General features: G+C 42.6%; 2 protein-coding genes across 5 annotated transcripts in view; one reads left to right on the top strand and one right to left on the bottom strand.

Annotated features, from left to right (window-relative positions):
* LOC139536497 (V-type proton ATPase subunit S1-like protein) overlaps positions 1-21,212 on the bottom strand; it is a gene marked incomplete at its 5' end in the record, with an annotated part of 159,742 nt that overhangs the window by 47,096 nt on the left and 91,434 nt on the right. The window lies entirely within an intron of this gene.
* On the top strand, positions 638-19,493 carry LOC139535403 (DCC-interacting protein 13-alpha-like). Of its 4 annotated transcripts, none has more exons than XM_071334766.1 (22): positions 638-813; positions 8,873-8,971; positions 9,114-9,173; positions 10,983-11,054; positions 11,711-11,798; positions 12,023-12,064; positions 12,181-12,239; positions 12,369-12,515; positions 12,755-12,837; positions 13,012-13,170; positions 13,442-13,630; positions 13,780-13,822; positions 13,941-13,997; positions 14,247-14,338; positions 14,686-14,871; positions 15,019-15,068; positions 15,170-15,344; positions 15,432-15,468; positions 17,222-17,368; positions 18,234-18,284; positions 18,399-18,488; positions 18,663-19,493. In XM_071334766.1, the coding sequence occupies exons 1-22, from the start codon at positions 760-762 to the stop codon at positions 18,816-18,818; spliced, it is 2,136 nt and encodes a 711-aa protein (XP_071190867.1). In that variant the 5' UTR covers positions 638-759; the 3' UTR covers positions 18,819-19,493. The 4 variants fall into 4 exon arrangements, 3 of the variants coding, with proteins under 3 accessions (XP_071190867.1, XP_071190866.1, XP_071190868.1); XM_071334765.1 differs by having other exon boundaries at positions 15,016-15,068; XM_071334767.1 differs by having other exon boundaries at positions 804-813; positions 9,095-9,173; positions 15,016-15,068.

Here is a 21,212-nt window from a genome sequence, read left to right as displayed (position 1 = left end):
ACTGTAGCGCATATAAAGCAACCACAAGCTACCAGTGGCTGAAAACACAATCATCCCGGGATGAATGACGAATTTCCAGGCAAGGGCGGTCCATTTAAAAATAATTCCTTCCTCCCTTGCCCTGCAAGTGTATACATACTCGTCCGAAGTCATGATACGTCATCAGAAGTGTCCGCTTAATTTGAGGGCTGGGGAGATAGGGTGTGTATTTTAAGTGTTTGGAATGCAGCAATGGACTTAATGGTCGTTTCTCGCCGAATTGTTAATGTGCAGGCCGTCAAATCAAGGGCACTCCTTCGATTTAAAGTTAGGTTTGACGAAAATCTAAAAGTGTCAGTTTGTCACTTTCACGAGGTTGGAGTAATATCATGTTCAACTACATAAGACATTGGCTCGAATGTAGGTTGTGCCTTTAGATTTCAAGAAAATGAACAACTACGGAATCTTTTTTCACTTCTCATATTGACTTCTCAAACCCCGGCATGGTCTGTTTCGCAAGCGTTCCCGGAAGTATCGCGATGTTGCGCCTCTGGGTATATAAACTCTGTGGTTCAGCCATAATTATGACTTCGTGGCTGTGGTAACTAGTGACTACCGCTCCAAGTGTGTCCCTTATCCGCATGTGGGAGGAGCTGTTTGGGGTGTTGTGGATCTATATGTAAAGGGAAAAAATTCAGTGGGAGTGATAGTCAGCGCTTCTGTTTCTTATTGACATATTACAGTTCAAATTGATACGAATTGAAATAGCTAACTATAGCCATGCCTGGAATAGATAAATTACCAATAGAGGAGACATTCGAGGACAGTCCGCAGGTAATATATTTCACGCTATGCTCTGTAGCCTGCTAGCTTTATCTCTCGTCTTTGTGCCGTGCAAAAGCGCAGCAAAAGCTAGCCCTGCTAACTCGCTCGAGCAAGCATCAAGAGTTGTCAAATGGCTCAAAAAGTGATAACTGGCCTCGTCATATTTGCCAGCTGTTAATGGTATTAGCTATTTATGCAACATTATTAATATCGGTCTTTGCACCACCTGCTAAAAGTATGCACGCCAATGGTTTTCTAGTTAAACACATCACACACCCTTGTGTTGATGAACACATAAATGAGCTACTGCCAGGTTACGTGACCATCCTTACTCTAGCTGGTTGGTTACTGTTAGTCTCTGGCAGCGTGCACCACTTTCTCCTGTCTAGGGACGAGGTTGCCTAATAACAAAGCACAGAATGTTTAATGAAATTACGTTTGAACATACTCTACCAGTTGTCTGTGTGGTTGGTCCTTCAGCTGGTCGACATTTTAGTTTTTAAATATCCACAAGAAACTATTATTCACCCGACTTTTTGGAGCGCATGTACTGAGGTTGAAATTTATATCACCTGGCACATGCGCAAACATTCCTTACCCCAGGATACTACAACTGGTGACTATCCGGGAGAATAAAGAAAAGGACCACTCTGTTGCTGCGTAAATCTTATAGATTTATTGACGGGACAAGTAAACAATCAGAGTTATGCAGCAACAGAGTGCTCCTTTTTGTATTATCCTGGATAGTCACCAGTTGAAGTATCCTGGGGTAAGGAATGTTTTGGGGATTTTCAAGTCCCTCAGTCTAGTACCTGATTTCCCCTTTTTAATTTAAGCTGGGCTGAAGCGCGTTTGGGTATACCTTCGTTCCATTGATATACAGTACCAGTCAAAAGTTTGGACACACCTACTTATTCAAGGGTTTTTCTTTATTTTTACTATTTTCTACATTGTGAAATAATAGTGAAGACAAAACTATGAAATAACACATATGGAATCATGTAGTAACCAAAAAAGTGTTAACTTCGTCAGGCTGCAGGGCGGTGCCGGTACACTTATGACAACATCCAGCTCAAGTGCAGGGCGCGAAATTCAAAATGTATTTTTTAGAAATATTTAACTTTCACACATTAACAAGTCCAATACAGCATTTGAAAGATAAACATCTTGTGAATCCAGCCAACATGTCCGATTTTTAAAATGTTTTACAGCGAAAACACCACGTATATTTATGTTAGCTCACCACCAAATAGAAAAAAGGACAGACATTTTTCACAGCACAGGTAGCATGCACAAAACCAACCTAACTAACCAAGATCCAACCAAACTAACCTAGAAACAACTTAATCAGATGACAGTCCTATAACATGTTACACAATAAATCTATGTTTTGTTTGAAAAATGTGCATATTTGAGGTATAAATCAGTTTTACATTGATGCTACCATCACAGCTACCGTCAGATATAGCACCCGAAGCAACCAGAGTAATTACAGACACCAACGTCAAATACCTAAATACTCATCAAAAACATTTCCGAAAAATATATGGTGTATAGCAAATGAAAGACAAAGATCTTGTGAATACAGCCAATATTTCCGATTTTTTTAAGTTTTACAGCGAAAACACAATATAGCGTTATATTAGCTTACTACAATAGCTAACACACAACAGCATTGATTCCAGGTAATCGGTAGCGATAGCACAGTTCGACAGATATATGAAATATCATCCCAAAATGGGTACTACTTTTGCTGATCTTCCATCAGAATGTTGTACAAGGGGTCCTTTGTCCAGAACCGTCTTTGTTTGGGTTTAGAAGGACCTCTTTCCCTCTTGAATTAGCAAGCACACTGGCCAAGTGGTGCTAAGCTCTCCACCCTGAACAAAAGTAGACAACGCAACACGCCTAACGTCCCGAATAAATTTCAAGATTTATCAAGGCAACCTTTGGCCTAATTTGACTGGGTGCCAACGGCAGATGCAGTTTTTTTTTCTTCATCTGTAACCCCAGTATGATCCATGTGAGCGCAGCGAAAGTTCACTCCGTGAGGAAGCGCTGTAGTTGGTCGCCTAAGACATTTAAATTCAGGTTGTAACACAACAAAAGTCAAGGGCTGTGAATACTTTCTGAAGGCACTGTCATTTTTAATAATTGTACAGTACCAGTCAAAAGTTTGGACAAACCTACCCATTCAACGTTTTTTCTTTATTTTTACTATTTTCTACATTGTAGAATAATAGTGAAGACGTCAAAACTATGAAATAACACATATGGAATCATGTAGTAACCAAAAAAGTGTTAAACAAATCAACATATATTTTAGATTTGAGTTTCTTCAAAGTAGCCACCCGTTGCCTTGATGACAGCATTGCACACATGGGATTCTCTCAAACAGCTTCACCTGGAAAGTTTCCACATATGCTGAGCAGTTGTTGGCTGTTTTCCTTCACTCTGCAGTCCAACTCATCCCAAACCATCTCAATTGGGTTGAGGTCAGGTGATTGTGCAGGCTAGGTCATCTGATGCAGTACTTCATCAAATCAAATTTTATTAGTCACATGCGTCGAATACAACCGATGTAGACCTTAGAGTGAAATGCTTACTTACGAGCCCCTAACCAACAATGCAGTTTTAAAAAATACGAATAAAAAATGAAAGCAACAAGTAATTAAAGAGCAGCAGTAAAATAACAATAGCGAGAACATATACAGGGGGGTACCGGTACAGAGTCAATGTGCGGGGGCACCGGTTAGTTGAGGTAATACAGTTGAAGTCCGAAGTTTACATACACTTAGGCTGTAGTCATTAAAACTTGTTTCTCAACCACTCCACAAATTTCTTCTTAACAAACTATTGTTTTGGCAAGTCGGTTAGGACATCTACTTTGTGCATGACACAAGTAATTTTTTCAACAATTGTTTACAGACAGATTATTTCACTTATAATTCACTGTATCACAATTCCAGTGGGTCAGAAGTTTACATACACTAAGTTGACTGTGCCTTTAAACAGCTTGAAAAATGTCAGAAAATGATGTCATGGCTTTAGAAGCTTCTGATAGGCTAATTGACATAATTTGAGTCAATTCGAGGTGTACCTGTGGATGTATTTAAGGCCTACCTTCAAACTCAGTGCCTCTTTGCTTGACATCATGGGAAAATCTAAAGAAATCAGCCAAGAACTCATAACAAAAATTGTAGACCTCCACAAGTCTGGTTCATCCTTGGGAGCAATTTCCAAATGCCTGAAGGTCCCACATTCATCTGTACAAACAATAGTACGCAGGTATAAACACCATGGGACCACGCAGACGTCATACCACTCAGGAAGGAGACGCGTTCTGTCTCCTAGAGATGAACGTATTTTGGTGCAAAAAGTGCAAATCAATCCCAGAACAACACCAAAGGACCTTGTGAAGATGCTGGAGAAAACGGGTACAAAAGTATCTATATCCACAGTAAAACGAGCCCTATATCGACATAACCTGAAAGGCCACTCAGCAAGGAAGAAGCCACTGCTCCAAATCTGCCATTAAAAAGCCAGACTACGGTTTGCAACTGCACATGGGGACAAAGATCGTACTTTTTGGAGAAATGTCTTCTGGTCTGCTGAAACAAAAATAGAACTGTTTGACCATAATGACCATCGTTATGTTTGGAGAAAAAAGGGGGAGGCTTGCAAGCTGAAGAACACCATCCCAACCGTGAAGCACGGGGGTGGCAGCATCATGTTGTGGGGGTGCTTTGCTGCAGGAGGGACTGGTACACTTCACAAAATAGATGGCGTCATGAGGAAAGAAAATTATGTGGATATATTGAAGCAACATCTCAAGACATCAGTCAGGAAGTTGAGGCTTGGTCGCAAATGGGTCTTCCAAATGGACAATGACCCCAAGCATACTTCCAAAGTTTTGGCAAAATGGCTTATGGACAACAAAGTCAAGGTATTGGAGTGGCCATCACAAAGCCCTGACCTCAATCCTATAGAAAATTTGTGGACAGAACTGAAAAAGCGTGTGCGATCAAGGAGGCCTACAAACCTGACTCAGTTACACCAGCTCTGTCAGGAGGAATGGGCCAAAATTCACCCAACTTATTGTGGGAAGCTTGTGGAAGGCTACCTGAAACGTTTGACCCAATTTAAACAATTTAAAGGCAATGCTACCAAACACTAATTGAGTGTATGTAATCTTCTGACCCACTGGGATTGTGATGCAATAAATAAAAGCTGAAATAAATCATTCTCTCTACTATTATTCTGACATTTCACATTCTTAAAATAAAGTGGTGATCCTAACTGCCTTAAGACATGGAATTTTAACTAGGATTAAATGTCAGGAATTGTGAAACTGAGTTTAAATGTATTTGGCTAAGGTGTATGTAAACTTCCGACTTCAACTGTATATACATGTAGGTAGAGGTATTAAAGTGACTTTGCATAGATGATAACAACAGAGAGTAGCAGCGGTGTAAAAGGGGGAAGGGGGGGCAATGCAAATAGTCTGGGTAGCCATTTCATTAGATTTTCAGGAGTCTTATGGCTTGGAAGTAAAAAAAAAAATGTTTAGAAGCCTCTTGGACCTAGACTTGGCGCTCCGGTACTGCTTGCCATGCGGTAGCAGGGAGAACAGTCTATGACTAGGGTGGCTGGAGTCTGACAATTTTTAGGGCCTTTTACAATTTTTAGGGCCTTCCTCTATACCTCCTGGTATAGAGGTCGTGGATGGCAGGAAGCTTTGTGCCAGTGATGTACTGGGCTGTACGCACTACCCTCTGTAGTGCCTTGCGGTTGGAGGCCAAGTGGTTGCCATACCAGACAGTGATGCAACAAGTCAGGATGCTCTCGATGGTGCAGCTGTAGAACCTTTTTAGGATCTGAGGACCCATGCGAAAACTTTTCAGTCTCCTGAGGGGGAATAGGTTTTGTCGTGCCCTCTTCATCACTCTCCTTCTTGGTCAAATAGCCCTTACACAGCCTGGAGGTGTGTTGTAGAGGTCGACCGATTATGATTTTTCAACGCCGATACCAATTATTGGAGGACCAAAAAAAGCCGATACCGATTAAATCGGCCGAATTTTGAAAATGTATTTGTAATAATGACAATTACAACAATACTGAATGAACAATTATTTTAACTTAATATAATACATCAATAAAATCAATTTAGCCTCAAATAAATAATGAAACATGTTCAATTTGGTTTAAATAATGCAAAAACAAAGTGTTGGAGAAGAAAGTAAAAGTGCAATATGTGCCATGTAAGAAAGCTAACGTTTAAGTTCCTTGCTCAGAACATGAGAACATATGAAAGCTGGTGGTTCCTTTTAACATGAGTCTTCAATATTCCCAGGTAAGAAGTTTTAGGTTGTAGTTATTATAGGAATTATAGGACTATTTCTCTCTATACCATTTGTATTTCATATACCTTTGACTATTGGATGTTCTTATAGGCACTTTAGTATTGCCAGTGTAACAGTATAGCTTCCATCCCTTTCCTCGCCGCTACCTGGGCTCGAACCAGAAACACATCGACAACAGCCACCCTCGAAGCAGCGTTACCCATGCAGAGCAAGGGGAACAACAACTCCAAGTCTCAGAGTGAGTGATTATTAGCGCGCACCCCGCTAACTAGCTAGCCATTTCACATTGGTTACACCAGCCTAATCTCGGGAGTTGATAGGCTTGAAGTCATAAACAGCGCAATGCTTGAAGCATTGTGAAGAGCTGCTGGCAAAACGCACGAAAGTGCTGTTTGAATGAATGCTTACGAGCCTGCTGGTGCCTACCACCGCTCAGTCAGACTGCTCTATCAAATCATAGACTTAATTATAACACACAGAAATACGAGCCTTAGGTCATTAATATGGTTGATTCCGGAAACTATCATCTCGAAAACAAAATGTTTATTCTTTCAGTGAAATACGGAACCGTTCTGTATTTTATCTAACAGGTGGCATCCATAAGTCTAAATATTCCTGTTACATTGCACAACCTTCAATGTTATGTCATAATTACGTAAAATTCAGGCAAATTAGTTCGCAATGAGCCAGGAGGCCCAAACTGTTGCATATACCCTGACTCTGCGTGCAATGAACAAAAGAGAAGTGTTAATATTGCCAATAACCTGGATTTCTTTTAGCTAAATATGCAGGTTTAAAAAATATATACTTCTGTGTATTGATTTTAAGAAAGGCATTGATGTTTATGGTTAGGTACACGTTGGAGCAACGACCGTCCTTTTTCACGAATGCGCACTGCATCGATTATATGGAACGCAGGACACGCTAGATAAACTAGTAATATCATCAACCATGTGTAGTTATAACTAGTGATTATGATTGATTGATTGATTGATTGATTGATTGTTTTTTATAAGAAAAGTTTAATGCTAGCGAGCAACTTACCTTGGCTTCTTACTGCATTTGCGTAACAGGCGGGCTCCTCGTGAGGCAGGTGGTTAGAGCGTTGGACTAGTTAACCGTAAGGTTGCAAGATTGAATACCTGAGCTGACAAGGTAAAAATCTGTTGTTCTGCCCCTGAACAAGGCAGTTAACCCACCGTTCCTAGCCGTCATTGAAAATAAGAATGTGTTCTTAACTGACTTTCCTAGTTAAATAAAGGTGTAATTTTTATTTTTTTTTACAGATTTCCGATTGTTATGAAAACTTGAAATCTGCCCTAATTAATCGGCCATTCCGATTAATCGGTCGACCTCTAGTGTGCGAGGTCATTGTCCTGTTGAAAAACAAATGATAGTCCCACTAAGCGCAAACCAGCATGGCTACCACAGCATTCTGCAGCAATTAAACCATCCCATCTGTCAAACAAATGACATTTTGCAACAGAATCGGCAGAATGAATACACCCCTGATCACACGCGCACACAGTTCACTTTCATAGCAGTCACATAAAGCGTCACTTTTCTCGTTGTATAATTCCTTCTTGCATCTACACGCTCTCCTCTCTTCTTTTCCCTTCACTTGAGGACTTCACTACATAACACAACAGCTGTCTGTGACCAAGCGCAAAAACCTCTCCAAGCCAAACCTTCATACCATAATCGCTAACCAGCCTACATCGTTGTTACCATATTAACTTTATAGTCAGCAAACTAGAACTAACGCATTAGTAAACTCACAATCTAATCCATGTGTATAATCACGCAGTACAGTGTACAGCAAGCAGTTTAACAGTTACACTGGTGGTCCCCGGTGGCAATAAATTAATAAAACCGAAAGCTTACCTTGACTTGGAAGAGTTGCGTTGTTGGATAGCCTTAGCCAGCTAGCTAACATAAATAGCATTCCTCTCTGTTTGAGCCAGTTTGAGTAGGCTAAATTAGCTGCATTAGCGAAGTAAGTGAAAGGTAAACTAAGAAGAAGAAAAAATACAATGAAATATCTCTCTCTCTCTCTCTCTCTCTGCTGCTTCTCAATTTTTTAAGAAATGAATTTGTTCAAAACTGTTCAACTGTTGTCTTCCTCTGTCTTTGAGTCAACTTCTCACCACATTTTATGCACTGCAGTGCTAGCTAGCTGCTTTCGGTACTACATTCATTCACTGATCCTTAGACTGGATGGGCGAGATGTTAGTTCATACTGCAAGAGATCTGATAGGTTGGAACACGTCGTCATATTTACTCTATAAGTCCATGGAAGAAGGTGTGAACCATGAGCCTCCTAGGTTTTGTATTGAAGTCGATGTACCCAGAGGAGGGTGCTTTTGAGGCTACTGTAGCACTTCATTGCGAAACAGTGTTTTTAATCAGTTATGTAGTATTTAGTATAATTTAATTGAAAAAGGAAAACATTTTTAATGTTCATTATTTCAATTTTTATGAAATTCACTGAGTGGGATGGTCCTCCCATTCCTCTGAGGAGCCTCCACCGGTGGCGTGTCTACAATAGTCAGAGGGGTTGGCTAAAGCTACAGATCTGGGACCAGATTAGCCTTGCACAAGGGTGACATAAGTGTGCCATCTAAGCTACCTACTTCAGGTAAGCCTAACCTGAATGTTTCCTGAGTTGAGTGCTTCCTTCATCCAGTGTGTTTCTCTGTTGCCAGACGCGCTCCCTGCTCGGTGTGTTTGAGGAGGATGCAGCTGCTATATCTAAATACTCCCAGCAGCTCTTCCAGGCCATGCACAGAATCTACGATGCACAGGTGAGCAATGACCTCTGGGATACGCTCATGTCAGTTAGTGTCCAGGCTTTTAAAAACAAGCAAAAATGCAAGCATGCACAACCTTTTCTTTATATTGCTCCTACAGCTAATTAGATGGAACAGACATGACTCTTTTTTTCAGAATGAGTTGAGTGCTGCCACCCATCTCACCTCCAAGCTTCTGAAGGAGTATGAGAAACAGGTAGGCCTATGTTCTCATTGTCAACATGCTGGAATGATGTACAGTATGTACAGTGGGGAGAACAAGTATTTGACACACTGCCGATTTTGCAGGTTTTCCTACATACAAAGCATGTAGAGGTCTGTCATTTTTATCATAGGTACACTTCAACTGTGAGAGACGGAATCTAAAACAAAAATCCAGAAAATCACATTGTATGATTTTTAAGTAATTAATTTGCATTTTATTGTATGACATAAGTATTTGATTACCTACCAACCAGTAAGAATTCCGTCTCTCACGGACGTGTTAGTTTTTCTTTAATAAGCCCTCCTGTGCTCCACTCATTACCTGTATTAACTGCACCTGTTTGAACTTGTTACCTGTATAAAAGACACCTGTCCACACACTCAATCAAACAGACTCCAACCTCTCCACAATGGCCAAGACCAGAGAGCTGTGTAAGGACATCAGGGTTAAATTGTAGACCTGCACAAGGCTGGGATGGGCTACAGGACAATAGGCAAGCAGCTTGGTGAGAAGGCAACAACTGTTGGCGCAATTATTAGAAATTGGAAGAAGTTCAAGATGACGGTCAATCACCCTCGGTCTGGGGCTCCATGCAAGATCTCACCTCGTGGGGCATCAATGATCATGAGGAAGGTGAGGGATCAGCCCAGAACTACACGGCAGGACCTGGTCAATGACCTGAAGAGAACTGGGACCACAGTCTCAAAGAAAACCATTAGTAACACACTACGCCGTCATGGATCAAAATCCTGCAGCGCACGCAAGGTCCCCCTGCTCAAGCCAGCGCATGTCCTGGCCCGTCTGAAGTTTGCCAATGACCATCTGGATGATCCAGAGGGGGAATGGGAGAAGGTCATGTGGTCTGATGAGACAAAAATAGAGCTTTTTGGTCTAAACTCCACTCGCCGTGTTTGGAGGAAGAAGAAGGATGAGTACAACCCCAAGAACACCATCCCAACCGTGAAGCATGGAGGTGGAAACATCATTCTTTGGGGATGCTTTTCTGCAAAGGGGACAGGACGACTGCACCGTATTGAGGGGAGGATGGATGGGGCCATGTATCGCGAGATCTTGGCCAACTACCTCCTTCCCTCAGTAAGAGCATTGAAGATGGGTCGTGGCTGGGTCTTCCAGCATGACAACGATCCGAAACACACAGCCAGGGCAACTAAGGAGTGGCTCCGTAAGAAGCATCTCAAGGTCCTGGAGTGGCCTAGCCAGTCTCCAGACCTGAACCCAATAGAAAATCTTTGGAGGGAGCTGAAAATCCGTATTGCCCAGCGACAGCCCCAAAACCTGAAGGATCTGGAGAAGGTCTGTATGGAGGAGTGAGCCAAAATCCCTGCTGCAGTGTGTGCAAACCTGGTCAAGAACTACAGGAAACGTGTGATCTCTGTAATTGCAAACAAAGGTTTCTGTACCAAATATTAAGTTCTGCGTTTCTGATGTATCAAATACTTATGTCATGCAATAAAATGCAAATTAATTACTTAAAAATCATACAATGTGATTTTCTGGATTTTTGTTTTAGATTCCATCTCTCACAGTTGAAGTGTACCTATGATAAAAAATTACAGACCTCTACATGCTTTGTAAGTAGGAAAACCTGCAAAATTGGCAGTGTATCAAAGACTTGTTCTCCCCACTGTATGTATTTATTTTTCATGCATCTTCCAAGAAACCCTTACGGTTTGAACATTAGTTGAATGCGCTGACTATGTCCCTCCAGATAAGAGCGTCTGATAAATGACTGAAACGGGAATGTAAAATGGATTAGGGCTGACTGGGCTGTCTTTGCAGCGTTTCCCTCTTTGCAGCGACGACGAGGTCATGAGCTCCACTCTGCAGCAGTTTGCCAAAGTCATAGACGAGGTGAGAACACACGCAGCGAGTCCGCTACTCTGCCCTCATCAACTCATCCTCCTCGCTGTGGCACGCCGCTGCTCAAATAGGATTACACTGTCTTAACCTTTTTAAATCTCTACCTTTTTTAATTACACTACACTATACACACTCTCCCACTTTGTACTTTCACCTCTCCCTACTCTTCAATTCCTCCATTCTCTTCATCTTAACCTCTTTCTTCTCTCCTTTCCTTTTCTTCCTTCTTTCTTTCTCTCTGTGTCTTAACCTTCATTAATTACACTACACTGTAAACACTCCCACTTTAACTTCTCCCTTCCTTTCTCTTTCTTCTATTGCTTCCTCCATTCCGTCCGTCTTAACCTCTACGTTTCTTCTCTCCTTTCCTTCTCTCTGTCTTAACCTCTCCCTTTTTTCTCTCCTTTCCTTCTCTCCGTCTTAACCTCTCCCATCATTCACTCCACATAGGCTACTCCCTCACTCTTCACTTCAAGCCATCCCTTCCTTCACTCTGTTTTTCCATCTCCCTTCCGTCTTTCATCCTTCTCTCTCTTCCGTCTCTCTAACCTCCCCCACCTCTCCTCTCCACCTGTCTGATGAGAAACACGAGACAAATTTACCTGAGGAGATTCAGTAATGTAACTAACCTATCTTCTCTCCCACAGCTGAGTTCCTGTCATGCAGTGCTGTCCACTCAGCTGGCTGACGCCATGATGTTTCCCATCACTCAGTTTAAGGAGAGGGACTTAAAAGGTAAGACTCTGAAAGAGTTCCATTCTCATTTTGTGTTGTACATTATCTCTATATAATGTACATTTCTGAGAGATGGAGACAGATTACAGGGATGAATGGTGAAGAGGTGGGACTGGGGATCGGACCCTGGTTCCCAAGGGCATGTCGTTCGAAGGTGGCTGCGGTTGGTAGTGGCCGTGTGAGCAGTTTGAAATGGACGTTAACCTTCTCTCTCTCCCCTACAGAGATCCTGACCCTGAAGGAAGTGTTCCAGATAGCCAGCGATGGTGAGCGAGAACTATTCAGTAAAACATGAAAACAAATATTGTGATGTTGGCAGGATGTCTTGTCACAAGCCCATGTTGTAAATGTAATAACCACTCTTCACATTTTCCGTCGACAGATCACGACGTGGCCATCAACAGATACAGCCGTCTCTCTAAACGGAGGGACAATGAGAAGGTGAGGTTTCTGAATATAACGTGACGTTGTTGTAACAATAACTTCCTCACCAAATAAAACCTGACATTTGTGTGTGCGCATCCGTGTGTATGTCTGTGTGCGTTTGTTGTGTGTGTGTCTTCTCTCCAGGTGAAGGGCGAGGTGATGGAGGATGTGTACACCTCCAGGAAGAAGCAGCACCAGACCATGATGCACTACTTCACAGCCCTCAACACGCTGCAGTACAAGAAGAAGATGTCCCTGCTGGAGCCACTGCTGGGATACATGCAAGCACAGGTACATCAGCCTTACTTTCTCTGTCTCTCTCTCTCTCTCGCTCGCTCTCTATTTCTTTCTCTCTCGCTCGCTCTCTATTTCTTTCTCTCTTGCTCGCTCGCTCTCTATTTCTTTCTCTCTCTCTCGCTCGCTCTCTATTTCTTTCTCTCGCTCGCTTGCTCTCTGTATTTTTCTCTCTCTCTCTCTCTCTGCTCGAGCATATATTCTGATCAGCATGTCTGTCTCTCTGTATATCCCAGATCAGCTTCTTCAAGCTGGGATCAGAGAACCTCACCCAGCAGTGGGAAGACTTCCTCACCGACATAGGAACCAGTGTTCAGAAGTACGCTTCATCTCCTAGCCCCCAACCCCTTGGGATTTGTAGAGATCTGAAAAGATTGGATAGCCTTCAGCAATGGTGGTAGCTCCATCTTGCCCTCTATTAGTCCAAGTGGAATTGTCATATTGCTTACAATGTTTTTAAGGCCGGGCGTGTAATGTGTGTGGTTGTGTCCAGTGTCCGCAGGGAGATGGCCGGGGAGGTGGATGTGATGCAACAGACCATCCAGGATATGGAGCAGGCCAATGACCTCCTCTACATGCCCGACCCTGACCCCAGCCTGGTTCCTGTCAACCGCAACCTCACACGCAAGGCCGGCTACCTCAACACTCGCAAGTAAGAAATGACTGCCTAGCCAAACAAACCTTCCTCAGTGCTGCAACACTGTAGTTCAAGACCAACATATATTTGAAATAAACACCTGCGTTAGGAAATCAAATACAAAGTCTGCTCATTTCTATTTGAAGCAACAGTAGGGCAGCTCCTGCTTGTTTTTTAAACTGATGGTTTTATTCATTTCTAGTGAAAGTGAATACGGTCCAAAATGCCTTAATCGGAACGACAATATGTTTCTACCATGTTTTTACTCCTAAATGTGTTCCCTAAGTAAAACGGGCTTAGTGTCTTCATCCTGGGAGCGGCAGTACTTCTTCACCCAGGGAGGGAACCTGATGAGCCAGGCGCGGGGGGACGTGGCGGGGGGTCTTGTCATGGATATAGACAACTGCTCCGTCATGGCCGTGGACTGTGAGGACCGACGCTTCTGCTTCCAGATCACATCCTTCGACGGCAAGAAGTAATTGACTGCATATTAAAGCTTTTTTTTTTTAAACTAGTGATAACCGCTTTATGACGTTTCGTTGTTACCTGAAGCTTTCTAACTTGGTCACACAAAAAAAAGTGAATTTCCACAGAAGTTGCTGATGTGCTCGGTCTTTGTTTCAGAGTGGCCATCTTGCAGGCAGAGAGCAGGAAGGATTGTGAAGAGGTGAGACAGTAGTTTTAATGAAAGTGTACTGTGGATGTGTTTATGTATTGTATACATGTATAATGTAGCTGTGGTATCTCTTAATAACACTATCCTGTGCTCCTCTTTCCTCCCTCAGTGGATTGCAACGATTAACAACATCTCAAAGAGGATATATCTCAGTGAGAACCCAGAGGTGAGTATCTTGCTATGCTCTGGAAAAGCCTGTGCCTGCATCATCTTTATATTTAGTTCATATTATCATAGATAGAGCAATGATCCAACGTCCCTGTGTGTGTCCATGGTGTGACATTCACCTAGCCAGTGCTGGATGTCTGGGATGGGATGTGGTTAGTGTGAATCTCATCTCCCCTCTTTCTCTCTGTTGCCGAGCTGTTGTCAAGCGCATTTCCTATTTGCTGAAATGCCCTCTTTCCATTGGCAGGAAATCGCAGCCAGAGTGAACCAATCAGCTCTTGAGGCTGTGACACCGTCTCCCTCATTCCAGCAGAGGCATGAGAGTATGCGGCCGAGCACGTGGGTTTCTGAACCGTCTCTCCTCACACAATCATAGACTTCATTATTTGGGCCTGGAGTTTTTCCTGATCTGACTACGAAAAACATCTTGGCTTGGTTATACACAGTACAGCCTATAACTAGCCTAGCCTAGCTCACCCTGTAACTTGGAGACAAGTGTTTTTCCTGGTTTAGTCACATGGTCTGGAAAAACTCCTGACTCTACTGTAGTGAAAGGTTTCTTGAGTATACCTTTCTTCTTATGTTCAATGAGGCTAGCATCCCTCGCTTCCATCTCTCTAACCTCCATCTCTTTTCTGTTCCCTGGGTCTCGTCCATCCGTCTCTACATCTATCCGTCCCGTGTAGACAAGGGCGGCCACCGGCACCGCGGGCCAGCAGTGTGAGCTCGGCAGGCTCTGAGACGGCCTCCCCGGCCCTCTCCGTCCTCTCCTTGGACGCACTGGTGGCTCCAAACACGCCGATCCAGTTTGACATCATCTCTCCAGTCACCGAGGAGGACGCAGGACAGGCGAAGGCTGTCGGACTGGGAAGGTCGGTACTAACCAGGGTTTCCTTAACATTGTATATGGGCAGCCCATGGAATGTGTTGAATGGAAAATAGTTCTGAGTCTACTACACTGTGCCAGTCATGTTCTTAAGATGTGGGTGTGTTTCTTTGCTCCCCGGTTTTGAAAGAAGGACCAATCCTTTTGGTGAATCAGGAGGCACACCAGCTGAGGAGAGTGAAGGTAGGTGTGTGTGTGTGTGTGTGCGTGTGTTTCTCAGGTGGTCAGGTTAAAGGCTGATGAATTTCCGTGAAAAATAAAATTGTCAATATGTGTCTATCCAGGCTCTATCCTGCACCAGCTGTTCATTGCGCATTTCCTGGGCTGTATGGAGGTGAAAAATGCGGACAGCTCTGACGTCATCTATGAGACCATGAGACAGATCCTAGCAGCCAGAGCCATACACAACATCTTCAGGATGACGGAGTCTCACCTGCTGGTCACCTGCGAATGCCTCAAGTGAGACACAAGCTCTTTGCCCTTATTATACAGGCATGGAAATTCATTAAATTCATAGACTTATCCTGTGTGTTGTTTTGTTTTCAGGCTAATCGATCCTCAGACACAAATCACACGGCTGAGGGTAGGCATGTGACTGATTGATTGTACAGTTGAAGTCGGAAGTTTACATACACTTAGGTTGGAGTCATTAAAACTCGATTTTCAACCACTCCACTAATTTCTTGTTAACAAACTATAGTTTTGGCAAGTCGGTTAGGACATCTACTTTGTGCATGACACAAGTAATTTTTCCAACAATTGTTTAAAGACCGATTATTTAACTTATAATTCACTGTATCACAGTTCCTATGGGTCAGATGTTTACATACAGTAAGTTGACTGTGCCTTTAAACAGTTTGGAAAATTCCAGGAAATTATGTCATGTCCTTAGACGCATCTGATAGGCTAATGGACATAATTTGAGTCAATTGGAGGTGTACCTGTGGATGTATTTCAAGGCCTACCTTCTAACTCAGTGCCTCTTTGCTTGACACCATGGGAAAATCGAAAGAAATCAGCCAAGACCTCAGAAATAAAAGTGTAGACCTCCACAAGTCTGGTTCATCCTTGGGAGAAATTTCCAAACACCTGAAGGTACCACGTTCATCTGTACAGACAATAGTATGCAAGTATAAACACCATGGGACCACACAGGCCTCATACCGCTCAGGAAGGAGACATGTTCTGTCTCCTAGAGGTGAACGTACTTTGGTGCGAAAAGTGAAAATCAATCCCAGAACAACAGCAAAGGACCTTGTGAAGATGCTGGAGGAAACAGGCACAAAAGTATCTATAGCTACAGTAAAACGAGCCCTATATCGACATAACCTGAAAGGCCGCTCAGCAATGAAGAAGCCACTGCTCCAAAACCGCCATTAAAAAGCCAGACTACGGTTTGCAACTGCACATGGGGACAAAGATCGTACTTTTTGGAGAAATGTCCTCTGGTCTGATGAAACAAAAATAGAACAGTTTGGCAATAATGTCCATCGTTATGCTTGTAAGCAGAAGAACACCATCCCAACCATGAAGCACGGGGGTGGCAGCATCATGTTGTGGGGGTGGTTTGCTGCAGGAGGGAATGGTGCACTTCACAAAATAGATGACATCATGAAGATTGAAAATGATGTGGATATATTGACGCAACATTTCAAGACATCAGTCTGGAAGTTGTAGCTTGGTCGCAAATGGGTCTTCCAAATGGACAATGACCCCAAGCATACTTCCAAAATGGCTTAATGACAACAAAGTCAGGGTATTGGAGTGGCCATCACAAAGCCCTGACCTCAATCCTATAGAAAATTTGTGGGCAGAACTGAAAAAGCGTGTGCGAGCAAGGAGGCCTACAAACCTGACTCAGTTGCACCAGCTCTGTCAGGAGGAATGGGACAAAATTCACCCAACTTATTGTGGGAAGCTTGTGGAAGGCTACCCGAAACGTTTGACCCAATTTAAACAATTTAAAGGCAATGCTACCAAATACTAATTGAGTGTATGTAAACTTTTGACCCACTGGGAATGCGATAAAATAAATAAAAGCTGAAATAAATCATTCTCTCCACTATTATTCTGACATTTCACATTCTTAAAATAAAGTAGTGATCCTAACTGACCTAAGACAGGACATTTTTACTAGGATTAAATGTCAGGAATTGTGAAACTGAGTTTAAAGTATTTGGCTAAGGTGTATGTAAACTTCCGACTTCAACTGTGTGTATTATCACTGTCAAGATACATGAGATTGTCTAGACATGGTGGTTCACGTGACTTCTTGATTTCCTTCTCTCTCTGCCCCTCTCCCCGCTACCCCCCGCCCTTCTCTCTCCCTCCCCCAGTTCCCTCTCTCCAGCGTGGTGTTGTGTGCTGCCCACCAGGAGAACAAGCGTCTGTTTGGATTTGTTCTGCAGACAGCAGAAGGCAGGGTGGACGGACGACCAATCATTGTCTGCTACATCTTTGAGTCCAACAATGATGGGGAAAAGGTAGATTCTGCTCTGCTGTGTAGTTTTTCTTATTCCATGATATTGTTAGAGGAATTCATTTTTATGTTCAATTAAAATACTCTGTCCGTTTCTAAGAATTTGTAAGATACTTATTTGCATAAAATGGACAGAGACCAGTGTCATAATTAATCAGTAGCGTTTATTTTCGAGAGCTCTGATCATAGTACAATTTACATCAGGTTATATAATAAAAATGACGTCATAGGTTTTTAAAATGTCCTTCCTTCTCTCGGATACAATGGCAATATAGTTCACAAGCCTTCCCACATTGTCTGCCACCTGTTAAACAATCTACTACTAGCCCAAGGTCTCTCCCCTCCCTGGGTAGAGACAGAATGTCCTGTAAGGAACACAGCATTCCAGCCGGTCTGACGATAGCTCCATTCGTTTCTAACAAGGAACAGAAAGTCCTTGTTCTAATTCTTGACTAAAACTACACACATTATATTCAGTATTATGATTATAATAAGATTCATACATCCACACAGTAACATAGTAGTATTCTGTTTAGTTATAGTTCTAAGTTAAATGTATACATAATTTAGTAATTATTCATAAAAATCCCATAACAGATATGTAGGTAGAGCCAGTAGTTTAAGGCTGTAACTAGGGCATAGTTACAACACATTTTCACCACAATTCACGTGCAAATGTCTTTTTATGGTCAGGAACAAGTGCTGGCTAGGAATAAGCATATTGTGTCTGTGTAGTAATGGCACTATCAGTTAAAGCTGCTTATAGGTTCCATGTTGTGGCAAAATGAAGACATTTGCATGTGTGTCTACTGTTACCCATGGTCATTTCTCGTTATCTCTGAGTGTATGTTGTGTTGTTCTCCTTTCAGATCTGTGACAGTGTGGGGCTGGCCAAACAGATAGCTTTCCACTCAGAGATGGTAAGAAATGTGAGAACTAGAGCTCTCTGTTCTAGTGGAATTCATTTGTTAAGATGAACCTTCGTTGCTCATGTGGGACCTTTACTGTTTTCATTTTTTTTTTTGCTGATTCAGGATCGCAAAGCCACGGAGAAGAAGAAGGAGCAGGACAAGGCCAAGGAGAAACAGCAGGAGGAGCTGAGTAAACAGAAACAGATAGAAAAGGTGTCCCAGAAAATCTATCAAAATCACAATATAGTATCCTATTCTCGTTGACTTATAAATCAACGCCTATCTTGACCGGTTTCTTGTCTGTAATCATAACTCTATTACATTCTGTGTTCAATGATGTTACAGTAAACCGAACTGATTAATCAATCAATTTTAATGAACCCACAGGACCTAGAGGAACAGAGCCGTTTGATTGCCGCCTTCAGTCGCCCCACCCCCCTTGCCGCTGGCACTGACGGACAGTTCCTGGTGCTGAGCAACAGCCAGTCAGAGGACAGCGATGCAGGAGTGGAGGGGCGGGAGAAGGGTGAGTCAGAGGCCTAACAGAATGGAACCGAGAGATGTTACTGTTGCCTTTCACTGAATACTACTTTGGATGACCAAACCACTGGAAGTCAGTCATTTTCAATGGAGGGAGGCAGCTTGAAGAGGTGACTTGAGGAGACCTTGAGAAATGCAACTGTTGGGGACAATTTCACCAAGTTGAGCCAAAGTTAAACTTTTACACAAATCAACGATGCAACTGCTGGCTTTGATCCTCTGCTGGATAGGCTACTCCCCCCCACCAATGTGCTTTTCAGAAGAAACACCCACGAGAGACATAGCCTTGTCCCAGATCTGTTTGTGCTTTTGCCTACTCCATTGTCATTGTCGAACCAAACAATTGCATGACAATTCCATAAGGAGTTGGCAAGAGAGCAGAAACAGACTCGCACCCAGGCTACAAGGGACAGGCTTGACTATGTGTTACCACAAAGTAGTATCCCATGAAAACAGACAGTTAGAGGTGGACTTGGTTCCTCTCCAGACCCCCACCTTGGCTCCTCAACCCTGGGCCTGCACAGATACAGCCTCTCTCTGGGTTCACCTCTGGCTCCTACTGTTGGTCAATGAAGGAACAGGATTCAGAGTGCAGATAGACTTGATCAATAAAGGGCCAAAAAAATACTTCATAACATTAAAAGAAAAATAGAAAAAAGACCCCACTAGCTAAGAAAAGAAGAGTAGAAAAAGAACCGTGTGACTGAACAATCAAAAGAATCCTTCCGGATCATTCTACACCTTGTGTAAATGATCATGTATTTTATACTCGCAATTATATAGAAGTATACTGGCAGAAAATATGGAAGAATAAAAATAATGCTTTTCTGGTTTTGTTTATTTGGAAATTCAGGTGCAGTTCTGACTGAATACTATGGCTTTCTAAAAGTTAGAGATTGTAGAGTGTATTAATATGGTTGGAAGACATTGCACATGGTAATACTGTAATAATAGATTTCTGTATTGTTTGTGTAAACAGTATACATATTGTCTAATTTAAGCAATAAGGTCTGAAGGGGTGGGGTATATGGCCAATATACCATGGCTAAGGGCTGTTCTTATGCACGAAGCAACACCAAGTGCCTGGATACAGCCCTTAGTCGTGGTGTATTGGCCGTATACCACAACCCCCCCCCCCCCCAAGGTGCCTTATTGCTATTATAAACTATTTACCGACATAATTATAGCATTAAAACGTGTTTTGTCAAACCCGCGGTATGCGGTCTGATATACCATGGCTGTCAGCCAATCAGAATTCATAGCTCGAAGCACCCAGTTTATAATGCACAGTGCTGTGAAAAGGTACTTGCCCCCTTTATGATTTTTTCTGTTTTTGCATATTTTTGATACTGAACGTTATCAGATCTTCAACCAAAACCTAATATTAGATAAAGGGAACCTGAGTTTACAAATAACAAAAAAAAGTCATACTTATTTTATCTATTTAATTAACAAAGTTATGCAACACCCAATTCCCCTGTGTGAAAATGTCATTTCCCCCTTACACTCAATAACTGGTTGTGCCACCGTTTAGCTGCAATGACTGCAACCAAATGCTTCCTGTAGTTGTTGATCAGTCTCTCACATCGCTGTGGAGGAATGTTGGCCCAATGTTAACTCAGCAACATTTGTGGGTTTCATGCATGAACTGCTCGTTTCAAGTCCTGCCACAACATCTCAATTGGTGTTAGGTCTGGACTTTGACGAGGCCATTCCAAAACTTCAAATGTATTGCTTTTTAGCCATGTTCATGTAGACTTGTTTTGGATCATTGTCTTGCTGAATGACACAGCTGCGCTTCAGCTTCAACTCACAGACGGGTGGCCTGACGTTCTCCTGTAGAATCATGGTTCCTTCTATTAAGGCAAGTCGTCCAGGTCCTGAGGCAGCAAAGCATCCCCAAACCATCACACTACCACCACCATGCTTGATCGTTGGTATGAGGTTCTTACTGTTGAATGCAGTGTTTGGTTTTCGCCAGACATAATAGGACCCATCTCATCCAAAAGGTTGACTCAAGTTTGCCAAAAAGCACCTGGATGATCATCAAGACTCTTTGAAGAGTCAAAAGTATGACTTTTTGGATGGCATTGGACCCATTATGCCTGGCGAAAACCTAACACTGCATTCCGCAGTAAGAACCTTTGTTCTTGGTGGAGGTGTGATGGTTTAAGGATGCTTTGCTGCCTCAGGACCTTGTCTACACTCAGCCTCTCGTCGTTAGCTAACAGGTTTGCATGTGCTTTGGATCCTATCATGAAGATAAATAATTGTCACATACATCCTTGTCAGTTCTTTTTTTTCTCATAACATTATTACTACCATTTCAATGAACCATGTTTTGTTTCAAGATGATGATGTTGATCTTGTACCCCTAACACCAATAGTGGTATGCTC

This window comes from Salvelinus alpinus, chromosome 12 (assembly GCF_045679555.1).
Source record: "Salvelinus alpinus chromosome 12, SLU_Salpinus.1, whole genome shotgun sequence".
Classification (NCBI taxonomy): Eukaryota; Metazoa; Chordata; class Actinopteri; order Salmoniformes; family Salmonidae; genus Salvelinus; species Salvelinus alpinus.
Note: the sequence above shows the minus strand (reverse complement) of the source record. Positions and strands in the feature narration are given on the sequence as shown.